The 26398-nt window shown below is 43.1% G+C and overlaps 1 protein-coding gene across 1 annotated transcript in view; it reads left to right on the top strand.

Moving 5' to 3' along the window:
- The window catches only part of LOC139424103 (multidrug resistance-associated protein 1-like), a 71225-nt gene that overhangs the window by 41420 nt on the left and 3407 nt on the right, over window positions 1–26398 (top strand). The window contains exons 12-27 of the mRNA XM_071175800.1: window positions 3488–3691; window positions 3893–4039; window positions 4176–4263; window positions 4540–4736; window positions 5452–5628; window positions 7000–7167; window positions 8245–8425; window positions 10160–10232; window positions 10620–10737; window positions 11324–11531; window positions 12533–12690; window positions 13866–14018; window positions 15002–15201; window positions 22044–22170; window positions 22250–22351; window positions 25835–25981. Of these exons, the coding sequence (XP_071031901.1) occupies window positions 3488–3691; window positions 3893–4039; window positions 4176–4263; window positions 4540–4736; window positions 5452–5628; window positions 7000–7167; window positions 8245–8425; window positions 10160–10232; window positions 10620–10737; window positions 11324–11531; window positions 12533–12690; window positions 13866–14018; window positions 15002–15201; window positions 22044–22170; window positions 22250–22351; window positions 25835–25981 (2448 nt within the window). The remainder of the gene's footprint in view (window positions 1–3487; window positions 3692–3892; window positions 4040–4175; window positions 4264–4539; window positions 4737–5451; window positions 5629–6999; window positions 7168–8244; window positions 8426–10159; window positions 10233–10619; window positions 10738–11323; window positions 11532–12532; window positions 12691–13865; window positions 14019–15001; window positions 15202–22043; window positions 22171–22249; window positions 22352–25834; window positions 25982–26398) is intronic.

Here is a 26398-nt window from a genome sequence, read left to right as displayed (position 1 = left end):
AGAGAGGCTATATACAGTAGAGAGGCTATATACAGTAGAGAGGCTATATACAGTAGAGAGGCTATATACAGTAGAGGCTATATACAGTAGAGAGGTTATATACAGTAGAGAGGCTATATACAGTAGAGGCTATATACAGTAGAGAGGCTATATACAGTAGTGAGGCGATATACAGTAGACAGGCCATATACAGTAGTGAGGCTATATACAGTAGAGAGGCTATATACAGTAGAGAGGCTATATACAGTAGACAGGCTATATACAGTAGAGAGGCTATATACAGTAGAGAGCCTATATACAGTAGAGGCTATATACAGTAGAGAGGCTATATACAGTAGAGAGGCTATATACAGTAGAGAGGTTATATACAGTAGAGAGGCTATAACAGTAGAGGGGCTATATACAGTAGTGAGGCTATATACAGTAGAGAGGCTATATACAGTAGAGGCTATATACAGTAGAGAGGCTATAACAGTAGAGAGGCTATATACAGTAGAGAGGTTATATACAGTAGAGGATATAACAGTAGAGAGGCTATATACAGTAGTGAGGCTATATACAGTAGAGAGGCTATATACAGTAGAGAGGCTATATACAGTAGAGAGGCTATATACAGTAGAGAGGCTATATACAGTAGAGGCTATATACAGTAGAGAGGCTATATACAGTAGAGAGGCTATATACAGTAAAGAGGCTATATACAGTAGAGAGGCTATATACAGTAGTGAGGCTATATACAGTAAAGAGGCTATATACAGTAGAGAGGCTATATACAGTAGAGAGGCTATATACAGTAGAGAGGCTATATACAGTAGAGAGGCTATATACAGTGAAGAGGCTATATACAGTAGAGAGGCTATATACAGTAGAGAGGCTATATACAGTAGAGAGGCTATATACAGTAGAGAGGCTATATACAGTAGAGAGGCTATATACAGTAGAGAGGCTATAACAGTAGAGAGGCTATAACAGTAGAGAGGCTATATACAGTAGTGAGGCTATATACAGTAGAGGCTATATACAGTAGAGAGGCTATATACAGTAGAGAGGCTATATACAGTAGATAGGCTATATACAGTAGAGGCTATATACAGTAGAGAGGCTATATACAGTAGAGAGGCTATATACAGTAAAGAGGCTATATACAGTAAAGAGGCTATATACAGTAGAGAGGCTATATACAGTAGAGAGGCTATATACAGTAGAGAGGCTATATACAGTAGAGAGACTATATACAGTAAAGAGGCTATATACAGTAGAGAGGCTATATACAGTAGAGAGGCTATATACAGTAGTGAGGCGATATACAGTAGAGAGGCTATATACAGTAGAGAGGCTATATACAGTAGAGAGGCTATATACAGTAGAGAGGCTCTATACAGTAGTGAGGCGATATACAGTAGAGAGGCTATAACAGTAGAGATGCTATATACAGTAGAGAGGCTATATACAGTAGAGAGGCTCTATACAGTAGAGAGGCTATATACAGTAGAGAGGCTATATACAGTAGAGAGGCTATATACAGTAGAGGCTATATACAGTAGAGAGGCTATAACAGTAGAGAGGCTATATACAGTAGAGAGGCTATATACAGTAGAGAGGTTATATACAGTAGAGAGGCTATATACAGTAGAGGCTATAACAGTAGAGAGGCTATATACAGTAGAGAGGCTATATACAGTAGAGAGGCTATATACAGTAGAGAGGCTATATACAGTAGGGAGGCTATAACAGTAGAGAGGCTATATACAGTAGAGAGGCTATATACAGTAGAGGCTATAACAGTAGAGAGGTTATATACAGTAGAGGCTATATACAGTAGAGGGGCTATATACAGTAGAGAGGTTATATACAGTAGAGGCTATATACAGTAGAGGCTATAACAGTAGAGAGGTTATATACAGTAGAGGATATAACAGTAGAGAGGCTATATACAGTAGAGGCTATAACAGTAGAGAGGTTATATACAGTAGAGAGGCTATATACAGTAGAGGCTATAACAGTAGAGAGGCTATTTACAGTAGTGAGGCTATATACAGTAGAGAGGCTATATACAGTAGAGAGGCTATATACAGTAGAGAGGCTATAACAGTAGAGAGGCTATAACAGTAGAGAGGCTATATACAGTAGTGAGGCTATATACAGTAGAGAGGCTATATACAGTAGAGAGGCTATAACAGTAGAGAGGCTATATACAGTAGAGAGGCTATATACAGTAGAGAGGCTATATACAGTAGGGAGGCTATAACACTAGAGAGGCTATATACAGTAGAGAGGCTATAACAGTAGAGAGGCTATATACAGTAGAGGCTATAACAGTAGAGAGGCTATATACAGTAGAGAGGCTATATACAGTAGTGAGGCTATATACAGTAGAGAGGCTATAACAGTAGAGAGGCTATATACAGTAGAGAGGCTACATGCAGTAGAGAGGCTATAACAGTAGAGAGGCTATATACAGTAGCGAGGCTACATACAGACACCGGTTAGTCACGCTGATTGAGGTAGTATGTAGATCTGATTAAAGTGACTATGCATATATGATGAACAGAGAGTAGCAGTAGCGTAAAAGAGGGGTTGGCGGGTGGTGGGTGGCGGGCGGGACACAATGCAGATAGCCCGGTTAGCCAATGTGCAGGAGCACTGGTTGGTCGGCCCAGTTGAGGTAGTATGTACATGAATGTATAGTTAAAGTGACTATGCATATATGATAAACAGAGAGTAGCAGCAGTGTAAAAGAGGGGTTGGGGGAACGACACACAATGCAAATAGTCCGGGTAGCCATTTGATTACCTGTTCAGAGTCTTATGGCTTGGGGGTAAAAATTCCATATTCAGTATTCCTTATGCCATATTCAGTGTTCTGAATTCCATATTCAGTGTTCTGAATTCTGTATTCAGTATTCCTTATTCCATATTCAGTGTTCTGAATTCCATATTCAGTGTTCTGAATTCCATATTCAGTATTCCTTATTCCATATTCACTGTTCTGAATTCCATATTCAGTATTCCTTATTCCATATTCACTGTTCTGAATTCCATATTCAGTATTCCTTATTCCATATTCACTGTTCTGAATTCCGTATTCAGTATTCCTTATTCCATATTCACTGTTCTGAATTCCATATTCAGTATTCCTTATTCCATATTCACTGTTCTGAATTCCATATTCAGTATTCCTTATTCCATATTCACTGTTCTGAATTCCATATTCAGTATTCCTTATTCCATATTCACTGTTCTGAATTCCATATTCAGTATTCCTTATTCCATATTCACTGTTCTGAATTCCATATTCAGTATTCCTTATTTCAAATTCCGTGTTCTGAATTCCATATTCAGTGTTCTGAATTACATATTCCGTGTTCTGAATTCCATGTTCTGTGTTCTGAATTCCATATTCCGTGTTCTGAATTCCATGTTCAGTGTTCTGAATTCCATATTCTGTACTAATTCCCTACTCTGTGTTCCCGGGTGGGTGTTTCCAGGAAGTCCAGATGTGTTATACAGACAGCAGGATCAAGCTGATGAATGAGATCCTGAGTGGGATTAAGATCCTGAAGTTCTACGCCTGGGAACAGGCCTTCCTGGAGAGGGTTCTGGGTTACCGGGAGAAAGAACTCAATGCCCTGAAGAGATCCCAGGTCCTTTACTCCATCTCCATCGCCTCCTTCAACTCATCATCCTTCCTGGTGAGTTACGACCTGTCGTAGAGCCTTCGTAAGCCTGTCATAAACATTACAGATGTCACTATCAATACGTTATCAATACGCCATCTCCATCTCCACTTAACTCCGAACCTGTTTCCTGACCTGAGACTACATAAGAGACTACTACATAAGGCTACATAACCCTTCATAAGGCTGTCATAACCATGTCCTGTGCTCCTACAGATAGCGTTCTCCATGTTCGGCGTCTACGTCGTCGTCGACGACAGGAACATCCTCGACGCCCAGAAGGTGTTCGTTTCCATGGCTCTCATCCACATTTTGAAGACGCCCCTCAGCCAGCTGCCCTTCGCTATGAGCACCACCATGCAGGTCAGTCAGGGGTCACGGTGATGTCATCACTAAGGGACCGAACAAAACAATGTGGCCCTGGCCACAAGGCATATCATTAACGAATGATTGGAAAATCATTTGAAATGTCTTTCATGAAAGTGTTTGTGTGTTGCAGGCCGTTGTCTCTCTGAGGCGTCTGGGAAAGTTCCTGTGCCAGGATGAGCTGAAGCCTGACGACGTAGATAGAGAACCATACAGCCCTGGTGGGAACACGCACACACGCACGCACGCACAGACAGACAGACAGACAGACAGACACACACACACACACGCACGCACGCACAGACAGACAGACAGACACACAAACAGAAAAGGAAAAGGGTTTCTCTCAAAACTGTGATGTTTATGTTTTTATTTTATTTTTACTACATATCTCGGTTTCTCTACCCCTCTACCCTCTTCTCTCTCTCTCTCCACATCTTACTCCCCCTCTCCTCCCCCCCTCCCTCCCTCCCTCCCTCCCTCCCTCTCCCTACCAGATGGTGATGGGGTAGTGATAGACAGCGGTACGTTTGGCTGGTCTAAGGAAGGTCCTCCCTGCCTGATGAGGATCAACGTGAGGGTGAAGAAGGGATCTCTGGTAGCTGTGGTGGGACATGTCGGGAGTGGGAAGTCCTCCCTGCTATCAGCCATGCTTGGGGAGACAGAGAAGAGGAGTGGTCATGTCTCAGTCAAGGTAGGTACTGCTACAATACCTTAGTACAAGGGTGTCAAACTCCATTCCTGGAGGCCCAGAGTACTGCTGGTTTCCTGTTCTACCTGATAATTAATATCACCTACCTGGTGTCTCTCTCTCTCTCTGTGTCTCTCTGTGTCTCTCTCTCTCTCTCTCTCTCTCTCTCCCTCTCTGTGTCTCTCTGTGTCTCTCTCTCTCTCTCTCTCTCTCTCTCTCTCCCTCTCTGTGTCTCTCTTTGTCTCTCTTGTCTCTCTCTCTCCCTCTCTGTGTCTCTCTTTGACTCTCTTTGACTCTCCCTCTCTCTCTCTCTCTCTCTCTCTCTCTCTATCACTCTCTCTCCCCCTTCTCTCCCTCTTGCTCTCCATCTCTCTCTCTCTCTCTCTCTCTCTGTGTCTCTCTGTGTCTCTTGTCTCTTTCTCTCTCTCCCTCTGTGTCTCTCTTGTCTCTCTCTCTCTGTCTGTGTCTCTCTCTCTGTGTCTCTGTGTCTCCCTCTCTATCTCTCTCTCTCCCCCACTCTCTCGCTCTCTCTCCCCCACTCTCTCGTTCACCCTCTCCCCCACTCTCTCCCCCACTATCTCTCTCTCTCCCTCACTCTCTCTCTCCCTCTCTCCCTCTCTCCCTCTCTCCCACTATCTCTCTCTCCCTCTCTCTCTCTCTCTCCTCCCCCCTCTCTCTCTCTCTCTCTCTCCCTCTCTCTCTCTCTCTCTCTCTCCAGGGCTCTGTGGCCTATGTACCTCAGCAGGCGTGGATCCAGAATGCCACGCTGAAAGACAACATAGTGTTTGGTCAGGAGAGGAAGGAGAGCTGGTACCACAGAGTGGTGGAGGCCTGCGCCCTGCTGCCAGACCTGGAGATCCTGCCTGCTGGAGACGGCACTGAGATCGGGGAGAAGGTGAGGACAGGAGGGGGTCTGGTGGGGGTTAGGGTTAGATCGGGAAGAAGGTGAGGACAGGAGGGGGTCTGGTCGGGGTTAGATCAGGGAGAAGGTGAGGACAGGAGGGGGTCTGGTGGGGGTTAGGGTTAGATCAGGGAGAAGGTGAGGACAGGAGGGGGTCTGGTGGGGGTTAGGGTTAGATCGGGGAGAAGGTGAGGACAGGAGGGGGTCTGGTGGGGGTTAAGGTTAGATCAGGGAGAAGGTGAGAACAGGAGGGGGTCTGGTGGGGGTTAGGGTTAGATCAGGGAGATTGTGAGCACAGGAGCAAGTCTGGTGGCGGTTAGGGTTAAGGTTAAGGTTACTGTTAGCGTTAGGGTTAGATCGGGAGAAGGTTCATTAACATCCCTGTTCTTTACTGTGTGATCCCTGATTGTTTGATTGGTTGATCAGTTGATTGATTGATTAGTTGATTCATTCATTCATTAGTTCATTCATGTATACGTCCGTTCATTCGTTCATTTACTTGTATGAGTGTAGTTTACTTTACCTCATGAAGGTTTTATCCTGCAGATAGAGAAACTAATCATTAAATCAAGGTTGTCCTTTCTCTCCCCAGAGTCTGAACGTATCAGTGGGTCAGAAGCAGAGAGTCAGTCTGGCCACTAACTGATATGTTCTCTCTCCGTGTCTCCCTTCTGTCTCTCCCTCCCTCTCCATCCTCCCATCCTCTCCCTCCTTCTCCTTCTCCTCCTTCTCCTCCTCCCCGTCCCTCCCCCCCTCTCTCTCCCTCCCTCTCCATCCTCCCATCCGCTCCCTCCTTCTCCTTCTCCTCCTTCCCCTCCTCCCCGTCCCTCCCCCCCTCTCTATCCCTCCCTCTCCCTCATCCCATCCGCTCCCTCCTTCTCCTTCTCCTCCTTCTCCTCCTCCCCATCCCTCCCCCCTCTCTCTCCCTCCCTCTCCATCCTCCCATCCTCTCCCTCCTTCTCCTTCTCCTCCTTCTCCTCCTCCCCGTCCTCCCCCCCTCTCTCTCCCTCCCTCTCCCTCCTCCCATCCCCTCCCTCCTTCTCCTTCTCCCCCTCCCTCGCCATCTCTCTCTCCCTCTCCCTCCCTACCTCCCCTCTCTCCCTCCCTCCCTACCTCCCCTCTCTCCCTCCCCTTCACACTCCTTCTCCCCCCCTCCCTCCCCCTCTCTCCCTCTCCCTCACACTCCTTCTCCCCCTCACCCTCCCTCACCCTCTCTCCCTCTCCCTCACACTCCTTCTTCCCCCCCTCCCTCCCCCTCTCTCCCGCTCCCTCACACTCCTTCTCACCCTCACCCTCCCTCCCTCTCCCTCCCCTCTCTCTCCCTCCCCCTCACACTCCTTCTCCTCCTCCTCCTCCCCATCCCAGGGTCTGAATCTATCAGGTGGTCAGAAGCAGAGAGTCAGTCTGGCCAGGGCCGTGTACAGGAAGGCTGACGTCTATCTCCTAGACGACCCTCTGTCTGCCGTCGACGCCCACGTGGGTCAACACATCTTCGAGAGGGTGTTTGGTTCTGAAGGACTGCTCAAAGACCAGGTTATTATTTAACAGACAACAGTGGTGTGTTCAACATTCATGTGTGTAAATGTTCCATAAAGACACAAACTACAAGTGTTCAGTGTCTGTGTGGTCAGTTTGGGTGTGTGTTCAGTGTCTGTGTGTTCATTGTCAGTGTGTTGAGTGTTGAGTGTGTGTGTGTGTGTGTGTGTGTGTGTGTGTGTGTGTGTGTGTGTGTGTGTGTGTGTGTGTGTGTGTGTGTGTGTGTGTGTGTGTGTGTGTGTGTGTTAACTCTCTGCTGTATCGCTGGTATTCAATATGATCTCAGATTTGGACAATACTCCAATTAAAAGTCATTTCGGGGAACAGTGCAGTAAACATCTGCAGCATTTACTGTGAATGTGGTCTCATTGTGAACAGGGCCTTTAAAACGAGCATCGCTGACAAAGCACACTGGTATTGAATCCCGGCCTAAGGCTGTTTCTGATCTATGTAGTCTGACTACCATGTGTTCTCTAAACCTTCAGACTACCATGTGTTCTCTCTAAACCTTCTGACTACCATGTGTTCTCTCTAAACCTTCAGACTACCATGTGTTCTCTCTAAACCTTCAGACTACCATGTGTTCTCTAAACCTTCAGACTACCATGTGTTCTCTAAACCTTCTGACTACCATGTGTTCTCGCTAAACCTTCAGACTACCACGTGTTCTCTAAACCTTCAGACTACCATGTGTTCTCTCTAAACCTTCTGACTACCATGTGTTCTTTAAACCTTCTGACTACCATGTGTTCTCTAAACCTTCTGACTACCATGTGTTCTCTCTAAACCTTCTGACTACCATGTGTTCTCTCTAAACCTTCAGACTACCATGTGTTCTCTCTAAACCTTCAGACTACCATGTGTTCTCTAAACCTTCAGACTACCATGTGTTCTCTAAACCTTCTGACTACCATGTGTTCTCGCTAAACCTTCAGACTACCATGTGTTCTCTAAACCTTCAGACTACCATGTGTTCTCTAAACCTTCAGACTACCATGTGTTCTCTAAACCTTCAGACTACCATGTGTGTTCTCTAAACCTTCTGACTACCATGTGTTCTCTCTAAACCTTCAGACTCGTGTCTTGGTGACCCACGGTCTGAGCTTCCTGCCCCAGGCAGATCTGATCCTGGTGATGGTGGAGGGAGAGATCACTGAGATGGGATCCTACCTGGAGCTGATGGCACGTGACGGGGCCTTCGCTGAGTTCATAAGACTCTTCGCCGGGAACGAGCGCAAGGAGCGCTCACACAGAGGTGAGGAGTGAGATGGAACACATTCAACAGGCTACAACCACCTGGTGATCAAGCAGTGTTTCGATTGGCTAGAGAGGTGTTTAGTAGATGCTAATTCAAAACAAACTACATGTGTAGGATCTTAATTTGACCATTATTGCCGCCGCAAAATAATCCTGCAACAAAAGGATATGAACGTTTGGTCAATAATATTGCTTTGATCGGTGGTGTCATGATATTACTACCAAACCGAGCTCCTCATTTCATTACCTAGCCCGAACTCTGTCATGATATTACTACCAAACTGAGCTCCTCATTTCATTACCTAGCCTGAACTCTGTCATGATATTACTACCAAACCGAGCTCCTCATTTCATTACCTAGCCTGAACTCTGTCATGATATTACTACCAAACTGAGCTCCTCATTTCATTACCTAGCCCGAACTCTGTCATGATATTACTACCAAACTGAGCTCCTCATTTCATTACCTAGCCTGAACTCTGTCATGATATTACTACCAAACTGAGCTCCTCATTTCATTACCTAGCCCGAACTCTGTCATGATATTACTACCAAACTGAGCTCCTCATTTCATTACCTAGCCCGAACTCTGTCATGATATTACTACCAAACTGAGCTCCTCATTTCATTACCTAGCCTGAACTCTGTCATGATATTACTACCAAACCGAGCTCCTCATTTCATTACCTAGCCTGAACTCTGTCATGATATTACTACCAAACTGAGCTCCTCATTTCATTACCTAGCCCGAACTCTGTCATGATATTACTACCAAACTGAGCTCCTCATTTCATTACCTAGCCCGAACTCTGTCATGATATTACTACCAAACTGAGCTCCTCATTTCATTACCTAGCCTGAACTCTGTCATGATATTACTACCAAACTGAGCTCCTCATTTCATTACCTAGCCTGAACTCTGTCATGATATTACTACCAAACTGAGCTCCTCATTTCATTACCTAGCCCGAACTCTGTCATGATATTACTACCAAACTGAGCTCCTCATTCCATTACCTAGCCCGAACTCTGTCATGATATTACTACCAAACTGAGCTCCTCATTTCATTACCTAGCCCGAACTCTGTCATGATATTACTACCAAACTGAGCTCCTCATTTCATTACCTAGCCTGAACTCTGTCATGATATTACTACCAAACTGAGCTCCTCATTTCATTACCTAGCCCGAACTCTGTCATGATATTACTACCAAACTGAGCTCCTCATTTCATTACCTAGCCCGAACTCTGTCATGATATTACTACCAAACTGAGCTCCTCATTTCATTACCTAGCCTGAACTCTGTCATGATATTACTACCAAACTGAGCTCCTCATTCCATTACCTAGCCCGAACTCTGTCATGATATTACTACCAAACTGAGCTCCTCATTTCATTACCTAGCCCGAACTCTGTCATGATATTACTACCAAACTGAGCTCCTCATTCCATTACCTAGCCCGAACTCTGTCATGATATTACTACCAAACTGAGCTCCTCATTTCATTACCTAGCCCGAACTCTGTCATGATATTACTACCAAACTGAGCTCCTCATTTCATTACCTAGCCCGAACTCTGTCATGATATTACTACCAAACTGAGCTCCTCATTTCATTACCTAGCCCGAACTCTGTCATGATATTACTACCAAACTGAGCCTTCATCTGAAAGGCAGGAAGGACCCATGTCTAAACTCTGCTGACATCATGTTGTTGTTGTTGTTTACAGGAACCAGGAAGTCGGTATCTCGTCTGAGTATGACAGACTTCTCCATCGATCTTTCTCAGGAGCAGCTCATTAGGTATGACTCCTGACCTTCAACAAACACAATGAGAGTCGCCAACAGGAGGGTTCATCTTAGCTGTGGTATTTGGGGTTGGCAGTACCAGGTTTATGAGCCAGACAGCTTAACACTGCTCCAAGAAAGCTCTCTGGGGGGGCAGGTCTTACCAATTCTCATTTTTACCTATTCTCTATCGCTCTCTCGCTCTCTCTCTCTCTCTTCTCTCTCTCTTCTCTCTCTCTCTCTCTATTTTCTCTCTCTCTATTTTCTCTCTTCTCTCTCTCCCTCTCTCTCTCTCTCTATTTTTTCTCTTTCTCTCTCTCTATTTTCTCTCTTCTCTCTCTCTCTTCTATCTTCTCTCTCTTCTATATTCTCTCTCTCTCTCTCTCTCGCTCTCTCTCTCAGTGGAGACATGATGAGTAGTGCCAGTATTCAGACCATGGAGGCCATCTCAGACACAGAGGACCAGAAGCAGGAAGTCCTGGGGAAACTGACAGAGGTTGACAAGGCCAACACAGGAAGAGTGAGTAGTACAGTACTGACACAACTACTGACAGATTACAGACAAGGTGAGTAGCACAGTACCAACACATAACCACTGACAGACTACATACAGGGTGAGTAGCACAGTACCAACACATACCTACTGACATGCTACAGACAAGGTGAGTAGTATAGTACTGACACATACCTACTAACAGACCACAGACAATGTGAATTGTGCAGAACTGACACATAACTACTGACAGACCACAGACAAGGTGAATGGTACAGTACTGACACATACCTACTGGCAGACTACAGACAAGGTGAATGGTACAGTACTGACACATACCTACTGGGCAGACTACAGACGATGTGAATGGTGCAGTACTGACACATACCTACTGGCAGACTACAGACAAGGCTAACATAGGCAAGGTGAGTACTGAAGTAATTACTGTGTTCTCTCTCTCTGTCTCTCTCTCTCGCTCTCTTTGTCCTTCTCTCTTTCTTTCGCTCTCTCTCTCTCTCTTTGTCCTTCTCTCTCTCTCCTCTCTCTCTGTCTCTCTCTCTTTGTCCTCTCTCTCTCTCTTTGTCCTTCTCTCTCTCTCTCTCTCTCCCTCTAGGTGAAACTAGAGATGTATGTGGAGTACTTCAGGACCATCGGTCTGGCTCTGATCATCCCCATAGTCTTCCTGTATGCGTTCCAGCAGGCCGCCTCCCTCGCCTACAACTATTGGCTTAGCGTCTGGGCCGACGATCCAATCATCAACGGCACCCAGATTGACACAGACCTGAAACTGGGCGTGTTCGGAGCCCTGGGGTTCGCTCAAGGTGGGTTAGGGACGGGGCAAGGAGGATTATGATGATGTCACTAAAGACCTGTACCTGAGCTGCAGGGTTGGACAGGTGTGGTTTGACAAGTGTTGTTGGACAGGTGTGGTTAAGCAGGTGTGGTTAGACAGGTGTGGTTAGACAGGTAAGGTTAGGGAGGTGTCATTGAGACAGGTGTGGTTAGACAGGTGTGGTCCCCCTCTCTCCCACCACTCCTTAATTTCTCTGACCTCTTTCCCTCTCCCCAATTCCTTCATTTCTCTAACCTCTCTCCCACATTCCTTCATTTCTCTCACCTCTCTCCCCATTCCTTCATTTCTCTAACCTCTCTCCCACATTCCTTCATTTATCTCACCTCTCTCCCCATTACTTCATTTCTCTAACCCCTCTCCCTATCTCTCCCACATTCCTTAATTCTCTAACCTCTCTCCCTATCTCTCCCCATTCCTTCATTTCTCCAACCCCTCTCCCTATCTCTCCCCATTCCTTCATTTCTCTAACCTCTCTCCCCATTCCTTCATTTCTCTAACCTCTCTCCCCATTCCTTCATTTCTCTAACCCCTCTCCCTATCTCTCCCACATTCCTTCATTTCTCTAACCCCTCTCCCTATCTCTCCCACATTCCATCATTTCTCTAACCCCTCTCCCTATCTCTCCCACATTCCGTCATTTCTCTAACCCCTCTCCCTATCTCTCCCCATTCCTTCATTACTCTAACCCCTCTCCCTATCTCTCCCCATTCCTTCATTTCTCTAACCTCTCTCCCACATTCCGTCATTTCTCTAACCCCTCTCCCTATCTCTCCCCATTCCTTCATTTCTCTAACCTCTCTCCCACATTCCGTAATTTCTCTAACCCCTCTCCCTATCTCTCCCCATTCCTTCATTTCTCTAACCCCTCTCCCTATCTCTCCCCCATTCCTTCATTTCACTAACTTCCCTCCCTATCTCTCCCCCATTCCTTCATTATTCTAACTCCCCTCCCTATCTCTCCCCATCTAGGTGTGTCTATCTTTGGCACCACAGTGGCCATCTCTCTGGGGGGGATAATCGCTTCTCGTCACCTCCACCTAGACCTCCTCAACAACGTCCTGCGTTCCCCCATGGCCTTCTTCGAGGTCACACCCTCAGGGAACCTGCTGAACCGCTTCTCCAAGGAGGTGGGTTCCGTGTGTGTGTGTGTGTGTGTGTGTGTGTGTGTGTGTGTGTGTGTGTGTGTGTGTGTGTGTGTGTGTGTGTGTGTGTGTGTGCTTAGTTTCCTATGGCCTTTTTCAAAGACACATCCTCAGGGAACCTAGGATGTGAATAGTAGTAGTATAGTAGTAGTAGTAGTAGTATAGTAGTAATAGTAGTAGTAGTAGTAGTAGTAATAGTAGTAGTAGTATAGTAGTAATAGTAGTAGTAGTATAGTAGTAGTAGTAGTAGTAGTAGTAGTAGTAGTATAGTAGTAATAGTAGTAGTAGTAGTAGTAGTAGTAATAGTAGTAGTAGTATAGTAGTAATAGTAGTAGTAGTAGTAGTAGTAGTATAGTAGTAATAGTAGTAGTAGTAGTAGTAGTAATAGTAGTTGTAGTAGTTGTGATAGTAGTAGTAGTAGTAGTAGCAGTAGTAGTAGTAGTAACAGTAGTAGTAGTAGTAGTAATAGTAGTAGTAGTAGTAATAATTGTAGTAGTTGTAATAGTATTAGTTGTAATAGTAATAGTAGTAGTAGTAACATTAGTAGTAGTAGTAGTAGTAGTAATAGTAGTAGTAGTAGTAATAATGGTAGTAGTTGTAATAGTATTAGTTGTAATAGTAATAGTAGTAGTAGTAGTAATAGCAGTAGTAGTAGTAGCAGTAGTAGTAGTAATAGTAGTAGTAGTAACAGTAGTAGTAGTAACAGTAGTAGTAGTAGTAGTAGTAGTAATAACTGTAGTAGTTGTAATAGTATTAGTTGTAATAGTAATAGTAGTAGTAGTAGTAATAGCAGTAGTAGTAGTAACAGTAGTAGTAGTAGTAGTAGTAGTAGTAATAGTAGTAGTAGTAATAGTAGTTGTAGTAGTTGTGATAGTAGTAGTAGTAGTAGTAGCAGTAGTAGTAGTAGTAACAGTAGTAGTAGTAGTAGTAGTAATAGTAGTAGTAGTAGTAATAATTGTAGTAGTTGTAATAGTACTAGTTGTAATAGTAATAGTAGTAGTAGTAGAAATAGTTGTAGTAGTTGTAATAGTATTAGTAATAGTAGTTGTAGTAGTTGTGATAGTAGTAGTAGTGGTTGTAGTAGTTGTGATAGTAGTCATAGTCGTCATGGTATATGTAACTCGTGTGCTAAATACCATGAATTGTAATAATTATTCTAGGTGGATGCCATTGACTGTATGATCCCTGATGGTCTGAAGATGATGCTGGGATACCTGTTCAAACTGCTCGAGGTCTGCATCATCGTTCTGGTGGCCATGCCCTTCGCTGGGGTGGTTCTGCTGCCGCTCACACTGCTCTACGCATTCATACAGGTAGGATTACAGTAGAGCTGGGTTCAAATATTATTTCATTCATACAGGTAGGATTACAGTAGAGCTGGGTTCAAATAGTATTTCATTCATACAGGTAGGATTACAGTAGAGCTGGGTTCAATACTATGTAAAATATCTCAATTATTTCCACATACGTATGAAGTGAGTATTCATATACCCTTCATTTGAAAAGATTTGAGAAGACAGACAAGTGGTTTAATATTTGAACGTATTTGTAAATACGCTTGGATATTATTTGAAAATACTCAAATGCACGGACTAAAATACACTCCCATGCATTTAACCCAGGTATTTGAATAGTATTTGAAATAAGTATTTGAAAATACTCTCAAATACAATTTGGTAGACTATTTGGTTTATAAAAATAACCATTGAAATACTCAAATATTTACGTTGGGTTGTGGATTTGAAAAGACTCAAATAGACAGAAAAATTATTTTAAATACCAGACACTCAAATATACATTCCTAGAACCCAGATCCGCTTCACAGGTTCAATCTGTAAAATACACTGTCTGTCTGTCTGTCCCTCTGCCTGCCTGCCTGTCTGTCCCTCTAAATGTCTGTCTGCCTGCCTGTCTGTCCCTCTGAATGTCTGCCTGCCTGCCTGTCTGTCCCTCTAAATGTCTGCCTGCTTGCCTGTCTGTCCCTCTAAATGTCTGCCTGCCTGCCTGTCTGTCCCTCTAAATGTCTGTCTGCCTGCCTGCCCGTCTGTCCCTCTGAATGTCTGCCTGCCTGCCTGCCCGTCTGTCCCTCTGAATGTCTGCCTGCCTGCCTGTCTGTCCCTCTGAATGCCTGCCTTCCCGTTTAAATGCCTGCCTGCCCCTTTGAATGCCTGCCTGCCTGCCCCTTTGAATGCCTGCCTGCCTGTCTGTCCCTCTGAATATCTGTCTGCCAGTCAGACTAAGATTAATTTGCCTTCTATATATCCCCCCCCCCCCCCCCCCCCCATCTCTCCTGTAGAGTTTTTACGTGGCAACATCGTGCCAGCTCCGCCGGCTAGAGGCAGTCAGTCGTTCTCCCATCTACACCCACTTCAATGAGACGGTCCAGGGGGCCAGTGTGATCAGGGCCTTCTCAGAGCAGGAACGCTTCATCCTGCAGGCTAACGGACGCATTGACCACAACCAGACAGCGTACTTCCCCCGCTTCGTAGCCACCAGGTAGGTGTGTGTGTTCTACATGCTTTCTACAAGTATTTTCAACTAATGTTTACATATTTGAAATTATGAAAAGTCTATGATTACACAGATAGAACATGGGACCTTAATCTAACTAACTACAGTAGTCACTGTAATCTGGTGTGGTGTATTATCTAACTAACTACAGTAGTCACTGTAATCTGGTGTGGTGTATTATCTAACTAACTGCAGTAGTCACTGTAATCTGGTGTGGTGTATTATCTAACTAACTACAGTAGTCACTGTAATCTGGTGTGGTGTATTATCTAACTAACTACAGTAGTCACTGTAATCTGGTGTGGTGTATTATCTAACTAACTACAGTAGTCACTGTAATCTGGTGTGGTGTATTATCTAACTAACTACAGTAGTCACTGTAATCTGGTGTGGTGTGTATTATCTAACTAACTACAGTAGTCACTGTAATCTGGTGTGGTGTATTATCTAACTAACTACAGTAGTCACTGTAATCTGGTGTGGTGTATTATCTAACTAACTACAGTAATCACTGTAATCTGGTGTGGTGTATTATCTAACTAACTACAGTAGTCACTATAATCTGGTGTGGTGTATTATCTAACTAACTGCAGTAGTCACTGTAATCTGGTGTGGTGTATTATCTAACTAACTACAGTAATCACTGTAATCTGGTGTGGTGTATTATCTAACTAACTGCAGTAGTCACTATAATCTGGTGTGGTGTATTATCTAACTAACTACAGTAGTCACTGTAATCTGGTGTGGTGTATTATCTAACTAACTACAGTAGTCACTGTAATCTGGTGTGGTGTATTATCTAACTAACTGCAGTAGTCACTGTAATCTGGTGTGGTGTATTATCTAACTAACTACAGTAGTCACTGTAATCTGGTGTGGTGTATTATCTAACTAACTGCAGTAGTCACTGTAATCTGGTGTGGTGTATTATCTAACTAACTACAGTAGTCACTGTAATCTGGTGTGGTGTATTATCTAACTAACTACAGTAGTCACTGTAATCTGGTGTGGTATGTATTATATCATTATCTGTAGTACTGTAATCTGGTGTGGTGTATTATCTAACTATCTGCAGTAATCACTATAATCTGGTGTGGTATGTATTATATCATTATCTGTAGTACTGTAATCTGGTGTGGTGTATTATCTAACTAACTACAGTAGTCACTGTAATCTGGTGTGGTGTATTATCTAACTAACTACAGTAGTCACTGTAATCTGGTGTGGTATGTATTATATCATTATCTGTAGTACTGTAATCTGGTGTGGTGTATTATCTAACTATCTGCAGTAATCACTATAATCTGGTGTGGTATGTATTATATCATTATCTGTAGTACTGTAATCTGGTGTGGTGTATTATCTAACTAACTACAGTAGTCACTGTAATCTGGTGTGGTGTATTATCTAACTAACTACAGTAGTCACTGTAATCTGGTGTGGTGTATTATCTAACTAACTACAGTAGTCACTGTAATCTGGTGTGGTGTATTATCTAACTAACTACAGTAGTCACTGTAATCTGGTGTGGTGTATTATCTAACTAACTACAGTAGTCACTGTAATCTGGTGTGGTGTATTGTCTAACTAACTACAGTAGTCACTGTAATCTGGTGTGGTGTATTATCTAACTAACTACAGTAGTCACTGTAATCTGGTGTGGTGTATTATCTAACTAACTACAGTAGTCACTGTAATCTGGTGTGGTGTATTATCTAACTAACTACAGTAGTCACTGTAATCTGGTGTGGTGTATTGTCTAACTAACTACAGTAGTCACTGTAATCTGGTGTGGTGTATTATCTAACTAACTACAGTAGTCACTGTAATCTGGTGTGGTGTATTATCTAACTAACTACAGTAGTCACTGTAATCTGGTGTGGTGTATTATCTAACTAACTACAGTAGTCACTGTAATCTGGTGTGGTGTATTATCTAACTAACTACAGTAGTCACTGTAATCTGGTGTGGTGTATTATCTAACTAACTGCAGTAGTCACTGTAATCTGGTGTGGTGTATTATCTAACTAACTACAGTAGTCACTGTAATCTGGTGTGGTGTATTATCTAACTAACTACAGTAGTCACTGTAATCTGGTGTGGTGTATTGTCTAACTAACTACAGTAGTCACTGTAATCTGGTGTGGTGTATTATCTAACTAACTACAGTAGTCACTGTAATCTGGTGTGGTGTATTATCTAACTAACTACAGTAGTCACTGTAATCTGGTGTGGTGTATTATCTAACTAACTACAGTAGTCACTGTAATCTGGTGTGGTGTATTATCTAACTAACTACAGTAGTCACTGTAATCTGGTGTGGTGTATTATCTAACTAACTATACAGTAGTCACTGTAATCTGGTGTGGTGTATTGTCTAACTAACTACAGTAGTCACTGTAATCTGGTGTGGTGTATTGTCTAACTAACTACAGTAGTCACTGTAATCTGGTGTGGTGTATTATCTAACTAACTACAGTAGTCACTGTAATCTGGTGTGGTGTATTGTCTAACTAACTACAGTAGTCACTGTAATCTGGTGTGGTGTATTATCTAACTAACTACAGTAGTCACTGTAATCTGGTGTGGTGTATTATCTAACTAACTACAGTAGTCACTGTAATCTGGTGTGGTGTATTGTCTAACTAACTACAGTAGTCACTGTAATCTGGTGTGGTGTATTATCTAACTAACTACAGTAGTCACTGTAATCTGGTGTGGTGTATTATCTAACTAACTACAGTAGTCACTGTAATCTGGTGTGGTGTATTATCTAACTAACTACAGTAGTCACTGTAATCTGGTGTGGTGTATTATCTAACTAACTACAGTAGTCACTGTAATCTGGTGTGGTGTATTATCTAACTAACTACAGTAGTCACTGTAATCTGGTGTGGTGTATTGTCTAACTAACTACAGTAGTCACTGTAATCTGGTGTGGTGTATTATCTAACTAACTGCAGTAGTCACTGTAATCTGGTGTGGTGTATTATCTAACTAACTACAGTAGTCACTGTAATCTGGTGTGGTGTATTATCTAACTAACTACAGTAGTCACTGTAATCTGGTGTGGTGTATTATCTAACTAACTACAGTAGTCACTGTAATCTGGTGTGGTGTATTATCTAACTAACTACAGTAGTCACTGTAATCTGGTGTGGTGTATTGTCTAACTAACTACAGTAGTCACTGTAATCTGGTGTGGTGTATTATCTAACTAACTGCAGTAGTCACTGTAATCTGGTGTGGTGTATTATCTAACTATCTGCAGTACTGTGATCTGGTGTGGTATGTACCAAGCATCTCAGAGTAGGTAGGCTAATCTAGAACCTTCAAGGGTTCTCTGGCTGTCCCCATAGGAGAACCCTCTGAAGAACCCTCTGAATAACCCTTTAAGGTTGTAGGTATAACCCTTTTGGGTTCCATGTAGAACCCTTTTTACAGATGTTTCTAACTGGAACCTAAAAGAGTTCTACCTGGAACCCAAAATACGTTCCTCTATGGCAGGGGTGTCAAAGTCAAATGGACGGAGGGCCAAATAAAAAAATCAGCTACAAGACGAGGGCCGGACTGTTTGAATGTTCATTGAAAAATGTTTAAATGACGCATATAGTCTAGTGAACCTAATTGAACCTACTGAAAACCTAACAAATATATTACAATATGATCAGATAAATAAAGCAATATTTTCTTATGGCTCTGTCAGTAATCTTTAATTTTCAACAGACACAAAAGACAAATTTCCTTTATATAAATATCCCCATAACATGAACATTAAATGAAAGAAACCGGTATTCAAGGCACCATCAGTAGACTATATTTTCTATTTTAGCAAAAGTGGGCTAAATTTACTTCAAAGAAAAAACAATAATAGCAATTTTCTATCATCCACTCAACTGAAATATTTTTAAAATATAATTGGATTGAAATACAAAAAAATAAAGTGCAAAAATCTATTAATCAAAAACAACACTTTGTTTAAGGAGAAGTAACATGCAGTGAAAACAAATATTAAAGTTTAACTTTTAAACTTGAACTGAGTAAAAACTCTAAATAGGGGATTGCACAGTAATGTTCACTTGTTTGAGGTTGAGGGTGATACTTGGTGGTGTCCCATCTTTTCCACAAGTTCATCAATGTTCGGGGTAAGGCTCTGAGCTGAAGAAATCCTCAGAATTGAGTGGAGGTGTTCAGCAGTAAGTCGACTTCTGTGTGATGTTTTGTTCAGGTTCATCAAAGAAAACAGTTGTTCACACAGGTATGTGCTGCCAAACATAGACAACGTTTGAGCAGCCTGGATGCGCAGCTGGGGCATTGTGCCGGGGAGGAAACGGGCGAACTCCGCAGCACCCACTGCCGCATATTTTGCCCTCAGTGCATCATTGCATTGGAGGTCAATCAACTCCATTTGGAGGTTTGGTGGTGAGCTTTCCACGTCAACAGCAAATGGGTTACCGAGCAGTTCCAACCTGCTTTTTTGTGCTTCAAAGTCAGCAAATCGGCGTCGAAAGTCAGCGGCAAGCATACCTATTTTATCAGCCAACTGTGTGCTCGGGAACGCACTGGTAGAGAGCTTCTCTTTCATGGTCTGGCAGCTGGGAAAGTGGCTCAAATTTTCTTTCCGCATCTGCGTCTCCCACAGAGTCAGTTTGGTTTTAAATGCCTTCACTGTACTGTACATATCAGAGATGACACGATCCCGACCCTGCAGCTGCAAGTTTATTGCATTCAGATGACTCGTAATGTCACACAGAAAAGCCATTTCACACAGAAACATTTCGTCTCGGAGTTGTGTTGTGTCTTTCCCTTTGCTGTCCAAGAACAGACAAATCTCCTCACGAAGCTCGAAACATCTTTGAAGCACCTTTCCCTGGCTTAGCCATCGCACCTCTGTGTGATAAGGCAAATCACCATGCTCCGTTTCTAACTCCGTCAGAAATGCCTTGAACTGGCGGTGATTCAAACCTTTGGCTCTGATAAAGTTAACTGTGCGCGTGATGATGCTCATTACATGCTCCATTTTCAAGGCTTTACCGCACAACGCTTCCTGGTGTATGATACAATGATAAGCTGTCAGCTCACCTGTCGCGTTTTCCTCTTGCATCTTTTCCCGTATCTTCGCCACCAGTCCGCTCCTGTGTCCACACATCGCAGGTGCTCCGTCGGTTGTCAAACCCACAAGTTTTTCCCAAGGCAGCTCCATCTCATTTACACATCTTGACACCTCTTCATACAAATCATGCCCCGTAGTTGTGCCATGCATAGGACGTAAAGCCAAAAACTCCTCTGTCACGCTTAGGTTGGAGTCCACTCCGCGGATGAAAATTGACAACTGGGCAATGTCAGAAATGTCGGTGCTCTCATCCACAGCCAAGGAATATGCAATAAAATCTTTTCCCTTTTTCACAAGCTGCTCTTTTAGATTGATGGACAACTGGTCTACTCTCTCGGCAATGGTGTTTCTGCTCAGACTCACATTTAAAAAGAGTTGCCTTTTTTCTGGGCAAACTTCGTCACAAACTTTAATCATGCAGTTTTTGATGAAATCCCCCTCCGTAAATGGCCGGGCTGATTTAGCGATCTCTTCTGCCAAAATAAAACTGGCCTTGACAGCAGCCTGGCCTTGTGATTTGGCTTTTTTGAACAGAGCCTGTCGAGATTTGAGGCCTCGTTTTAATTCCTCTGCCTTTTGTAGCCTTTGTTCCATGTCCATATTCTTGTTTTTGTCCGCGTGTTTCGTTTCATAATGTCGTCTCAGATTATACTCTTTCAGTACCGCCACACTTTCTCCACACAGAAGCGCGTCACGGTGCGTCACCTTTGCATTGTGGGAAATGTAGTATTGGTGCGTGTAAAAGATCTGCGGGCTGCCGGCTTGCTGCGGGCCGGTTCTAATAATAAATCAAGATCATCCCAGGGGCCGTAAAAAACCTTCTTGCGGGCCGGATGTGGCCCGCGGGCCTTGACTCTGACATATGTGCTCTATGGGGACAGACAAATAACCCTTTTAGAATCCTGTTTTCTATGAGAGTAGGGATCAGTTCCCTTCCTGTCCATGGAATCCTGTTTTCTATGAGACTAGGGATCAGTTCCCTTCCTGTCCATGGAATCCTGTTTTCTATGAGAGTAGGGATCAGTTCCCTTCCTGTCCATGGAATCCTGTTTTCTATGAGGGTAGGGATCAGTTCCCTTCCTGTCCATGGAATCCTGTTTTCTATGAGAGTAGGGATCAGTTCCCTTCCTGTCCATGGAATCCTGTTTTCTATGAGAGTAGGGATCAGTTCCCTTCCTGTCCATGGTATCCTGTTTTCTATGAGGGTAGGGATCAGTTCCCTTCCTGTCCATGGAATCCTGTTTTCTATGAGGGTAGGGATCAGTTCCCTTCCTGTCCATGGAATCCTGTTTTCTATGAGAGTAGGGATCAGTTCCCTTCCTGTCCATGGTATCCTGTTTTCTATGAGAGTAGGGATCAGTTCCCTTCCTGTCCATGGAATCCTGTTTTCTATGAGGGTAGGGATCAGTTCCCTTCCTGTCCATGGAATCCTGTTTTCTATGAGGGTAGGGATCAGTTCCCTTCCTGTCCATGGAATCTTGTTCATTGTGATCCAAACGGAAAAAACTGATCCTGGATACTACTCTGACACGTTTGATACATAAGGCACCTGAGCAATGACCCCTGTGTCATCTTAACCCCTGACCTCTGACCTGCGCTGTCTGCAGGTGGCTGGCGGTGAACCTAGAGTTCCTGGAACAGGTTCCTATCTGATCGCTCTGTCTTCTATTGCGTGTGTGTGTGTGTGTGTGTGTGTGTGTGTGTGTGTGTCCAGGTGGCTGGCGGTGAACCTAGAGTTTCTGGGGAATCTGTTGGTGCTGGCAGCAGCCACCCTAGCTGTGATGGGCAGAGACACACTGAGCCCTGGTATAGTAGGACTGGCTGTGTCACACTCACTACAGGTACGCACGCACACACACACACACACACACACACACACACACATACACACACACACGTAACCTGTGATGTAATGTGTAGGTGACAGGTATTCTGAGCTGGATCGTGAGGTCCTGGACTGATGTAGAGAACAACATTGTGTCCGTGGAGAGAGTTAAGGAGTACGCTGACACACCAAAGGAGGTGAGTGGCTGTGAAACTATACTATCCTACCCCTCATAGAGAGGATCTAGTTCACTGGTCAGGTGTAAACTATACTATCCTACCCCTCATAGAGAGGATCTAGTTCACTGGTCAGGTGTAAACTATACTATCCTACCCCTCATAGAGAGGATCTAGTTTAATGGTCAGGTATAAACTATACTATCCTACCCTCATAGAGAGGATCTAGTTTACTTGTCAGGTGTAAACTATACTATCCTACCCCTCATAGAGAGGATCTAGTTTACTTGTCAGGTGTAAACTATACTATCCTACCCCTCATAGAGAGGATCTAGTTTACTAGTCAGATGTAAACTATACTATCCTACCCCTCATAGAGAGGATCTAGTTCACTGGTCAGGTGTAAACTATACTATCCTACCCCTCATAGAGAGGATCTAGTTTAATGGTCAGGTATAAACTATACTATCCTACCCTCATAGAGAGGATCTAGTTTACTTGTCAGGTGTAAACTATACTATCCTACCCCTCATAGAGAGGATCTAGTTTACTGGTCAGGTGTAAACTATACTATCCTACCCCTCATAGAGAGGATCTAGTTCACTGGTCAGGTGTAAGCTATACTATCCTACCCCTCATAGAGAGGATCTAGTTTACTGGTCAAGTGTAAACTATACTATCCTACCCCTCATAGAGAGGATCTAGTTTACTGGTCAGGTGTAAACTATACTATCCTACCCCTCATAGAGAGGATCTAGTTCACTGGTCAGGTGTAAGCTATACTATCCTACCCCTCATAGAGAGGATCTAGTTTACTGGTCAGGTGTAAGCTATACTATCCTACCCCTCATAGAGAGGATCTAGTTTACTGGTCAGGTGTAAGCTATACTATCCTACCCTCATAGAGAGGATCTAGTTTACTGGTCAGGTGTAAGCTATACTATCCTACCCCTCATAGAGAGGATCTAGTTTACTGGTCAGGTGTAAGCTGTACTATCCTACCCCTCATAGAGAGGATCTAGTTTACTGGTCAGGTGTAAGCTATACTATCCTACCCTCATAGTGAGGATCTAGTTTACTGGTCAGGTGTAAACTATACTATCCTACCCTCATAGAGAGGATCTAGTTTACTGGTCAGGTGTAAGCTATACTATCCTACCCCTCAAAGAGAGGATCTAGTTTACTGGTCAGATGTAAACTATACTATCCTACCCCTCATAGAGAGGATCTAGTTTACTGGTCAGGTGTAAGCTATACTATCCTACCCCTCATAGAGAGGATCTAGTTTACTGGTCAGGTGTAAGCTATACTATCCTACCCCTCATAGAGAGGATCTAGTTTACTGGTCAGGTGTAAGCTATACTATCCTACCCTCATAGAGATTAGATACTTTACTGGTCAGGTGTAAGCTATACTATCCTACCCTCATAGAGAGGATCTAGTTCACTGGTCAGGTGTAAGCTATACTATCCTACCCTCATAGAGATTAGATACTTTACTAGTCAGATGTAAACTATACTATCCTACCCTCATAGAGAGGATCTAGTTTACTGGTCAGGTGTAAGCTATACTATCCTACCCCTCATAGAGAGGATCTAGTTCACTGGTCAGGTGTAAACTATACTATCCTACCCTCATAGAGAGGATCTAGTTTACTAGTCAGGTGTAAACTATACTATCCTACCCTCATAGAGAGGATCTAGTTTACTGGTCAGGTGTAAACTATACTAGTCTACCCTCATAGAGAGGATCTAGTTTACTGGTCAGGTGTAAACTATACTATCCTACCCTCATAGAGAGGATCTAGTTCACTGGTCAGGTGCCACTTGAAAATGTGATCTTCTAAAGAATGAAAGATTATTTATATCAATGGGACAGTCGTAGTTTAAAAAGAGTTTTAATGAATGAAAATGTGTGTTTATTTCTAGCCATAATCTCACTGTTCTGTGCTCTCATTAACTGTCTGTGTTTCTGATGTAGTTAATGTCTTTAAATTAATAACAGCACCTTCTGTTGCCTTGTTGCTGAGGTCTTGATGGGAGATGACATCACAGAGATCCAGTGTTCTAATATGTCATTCTATGGATGACATCTCAGAGATCCAGTGTTCTAATATGTAATTCTATGGATACCATCACAGAGTTCCAGTGTTCTAATATGTAATTCTATGGATGACATCTCAGAGTTCCAGTGTTCTAATATGTAATTCTATGGATGACATCACAGAGATCCAGTGTTCTAATATGTAATTCTATGGATACCATCACAGAGATCCAGTGTTCTAATATGTAATTCTATGGATACCATCTCAGAGTTCCAGTGTTCTAATATGTAATTCTATGGATACCATCACAGAGATCCAGTGTTCTAATATGTAATTCTATGGATACCATCTCAGAGATCCAGTGTTCTAATATGTAATTCTATGGATACCATCTCAGAGTTCCAGTGTTCTAATATGTAATTCTATGGATACCATCACAGAGATCCAGTGTTCTAATATGTAATTCTATGGATGACATCACAGAGATCCCGTGTTCTAATATGTAATTCTATGGATACCATCACAGAGTTCCAGTGTTCTAATATGTAATTCTATGGATGACATCTCAGAGATCCAGTGTTCTAATATGTAATTCTATGGATGCCATCACAGAGATCCAGTGTTCTAATATGTAATTCTATGGATGACATCTCAGAGATCCAGTGTTCTAATATGTAATTCTATGGATGACATCTCAGAGATCCAGTGTTCTAATATGTAATTCTATGGATGCCATCACAGAGATCCCGTGTTCTAATATGTAATTCTATGGATACCATCTCAGAGATCCAGTGTTCTAATATGTAATTCTATGGATGCCATCACAGAGATCCAGTGTTCTAATATGTAATTCTATGGATGACATCTCAGAGATCCCGTGTTCTAATATGTAATTCTATGGATGACATCACAGAGATCCAGTGTTCTAATATGTAATTCTATGGATACCATCACAGAGATCCAGTGTTCTAATATGTAATTCTATGGATACCATCACAGAGATCCAGTGTTCTAATATGTAATTCTATGGATACCATCACAGAGATCCAGTGTTCTAATATGTAATTCTATGGATGCCATCACAGAGATCCAGTGTTCTAATATGTAATTATATGGATGCCATCACAGAGATCCAGTGTTCTAATATGTAATTCTATGGATGCCATCACAGAGATCCCGTGTTCTAATATGTAATTCTATGGATGACATCTCAGAGATCCAGTGTTCTAATATGTAATTCTATGGATGCCATCACAGAGTTCCAGTGTTCTAATATGTCATTCTATGGATGCCATCACAGAGATCCAATGTTCTAATATGTAATTCTATGGATGCCATCACAGAGTTCCAGTGTTCTAATATGTCATTCTATGGATGCCATCACAGAGATCCAATGTTCTAATATGTAATTCTATGGATGCCATCACCTGTCCCCCTCCTCTCCCTCCTCCCCTACCCAGGCTCCATGGACCATAGAAGGCAGCATGCTCCCGCTGGCCTGGCCCACCCACGGTACCATAGAAATGGAGGAATACGGACTGCAGTACCGTAAAGGACTGGACTGGGCCCTGAAAGGAATTTCCCTCAGCATTCAGGAGAAAGAGAAGGTTGGGGGTAGACATACTGTATTATAGGGAGATAATGGAGTAATGAGGTTGTTAGGATGATATGGGTATAGGACTGGACAGGAGAGAGATAAGGTAGGAGATAGAGATACTGTGTTATAGGGAGATAATGGAGTAATGAGGTTGTTAGGATGATATGGGTATAGGACTGGACAGGAGAGAGATAAGGTAGGAGATAGAGATACTGTGTTATAGGGAGATAATGGAGTAATGAGGTGGTTAGGATGATATGGGTATAGGACTGGACAGGAGAGAGATAAGGTAGGAGATAGAGATACTGGTTTACCAGAGCACCCTATTCCCTACATAGTGCACTACTTTAGACCAGGTCCTTTGGGAAGCATCCTCTGTTTTATGGTGTTATAGTGAGATAATGTTAGGTTTCATTCTTTCTAAACT

Source organism: Oncorhynchus clarkii, chromosome 13 (genome assembly GCF_045791955.1).
Source record: "Oncorhynchus clarkii lewisi isolate Uvic-CL-2024 chromosome 13, UVic_Ocla_1.0, whole genome shotgun sequence".
Lineage (NCBI taxonomy): Eukaryota > Metazoa > Chordata > Actinopteri > Salmoniformes > Salmonidae > Oncorhynchus > Oncorhynchus clarkii.
The sequence above is the reverse complement of the archived record's forward strand: the minus strand, read 5'-3'. Positions and strand labels throughout refer to the sequence as shown.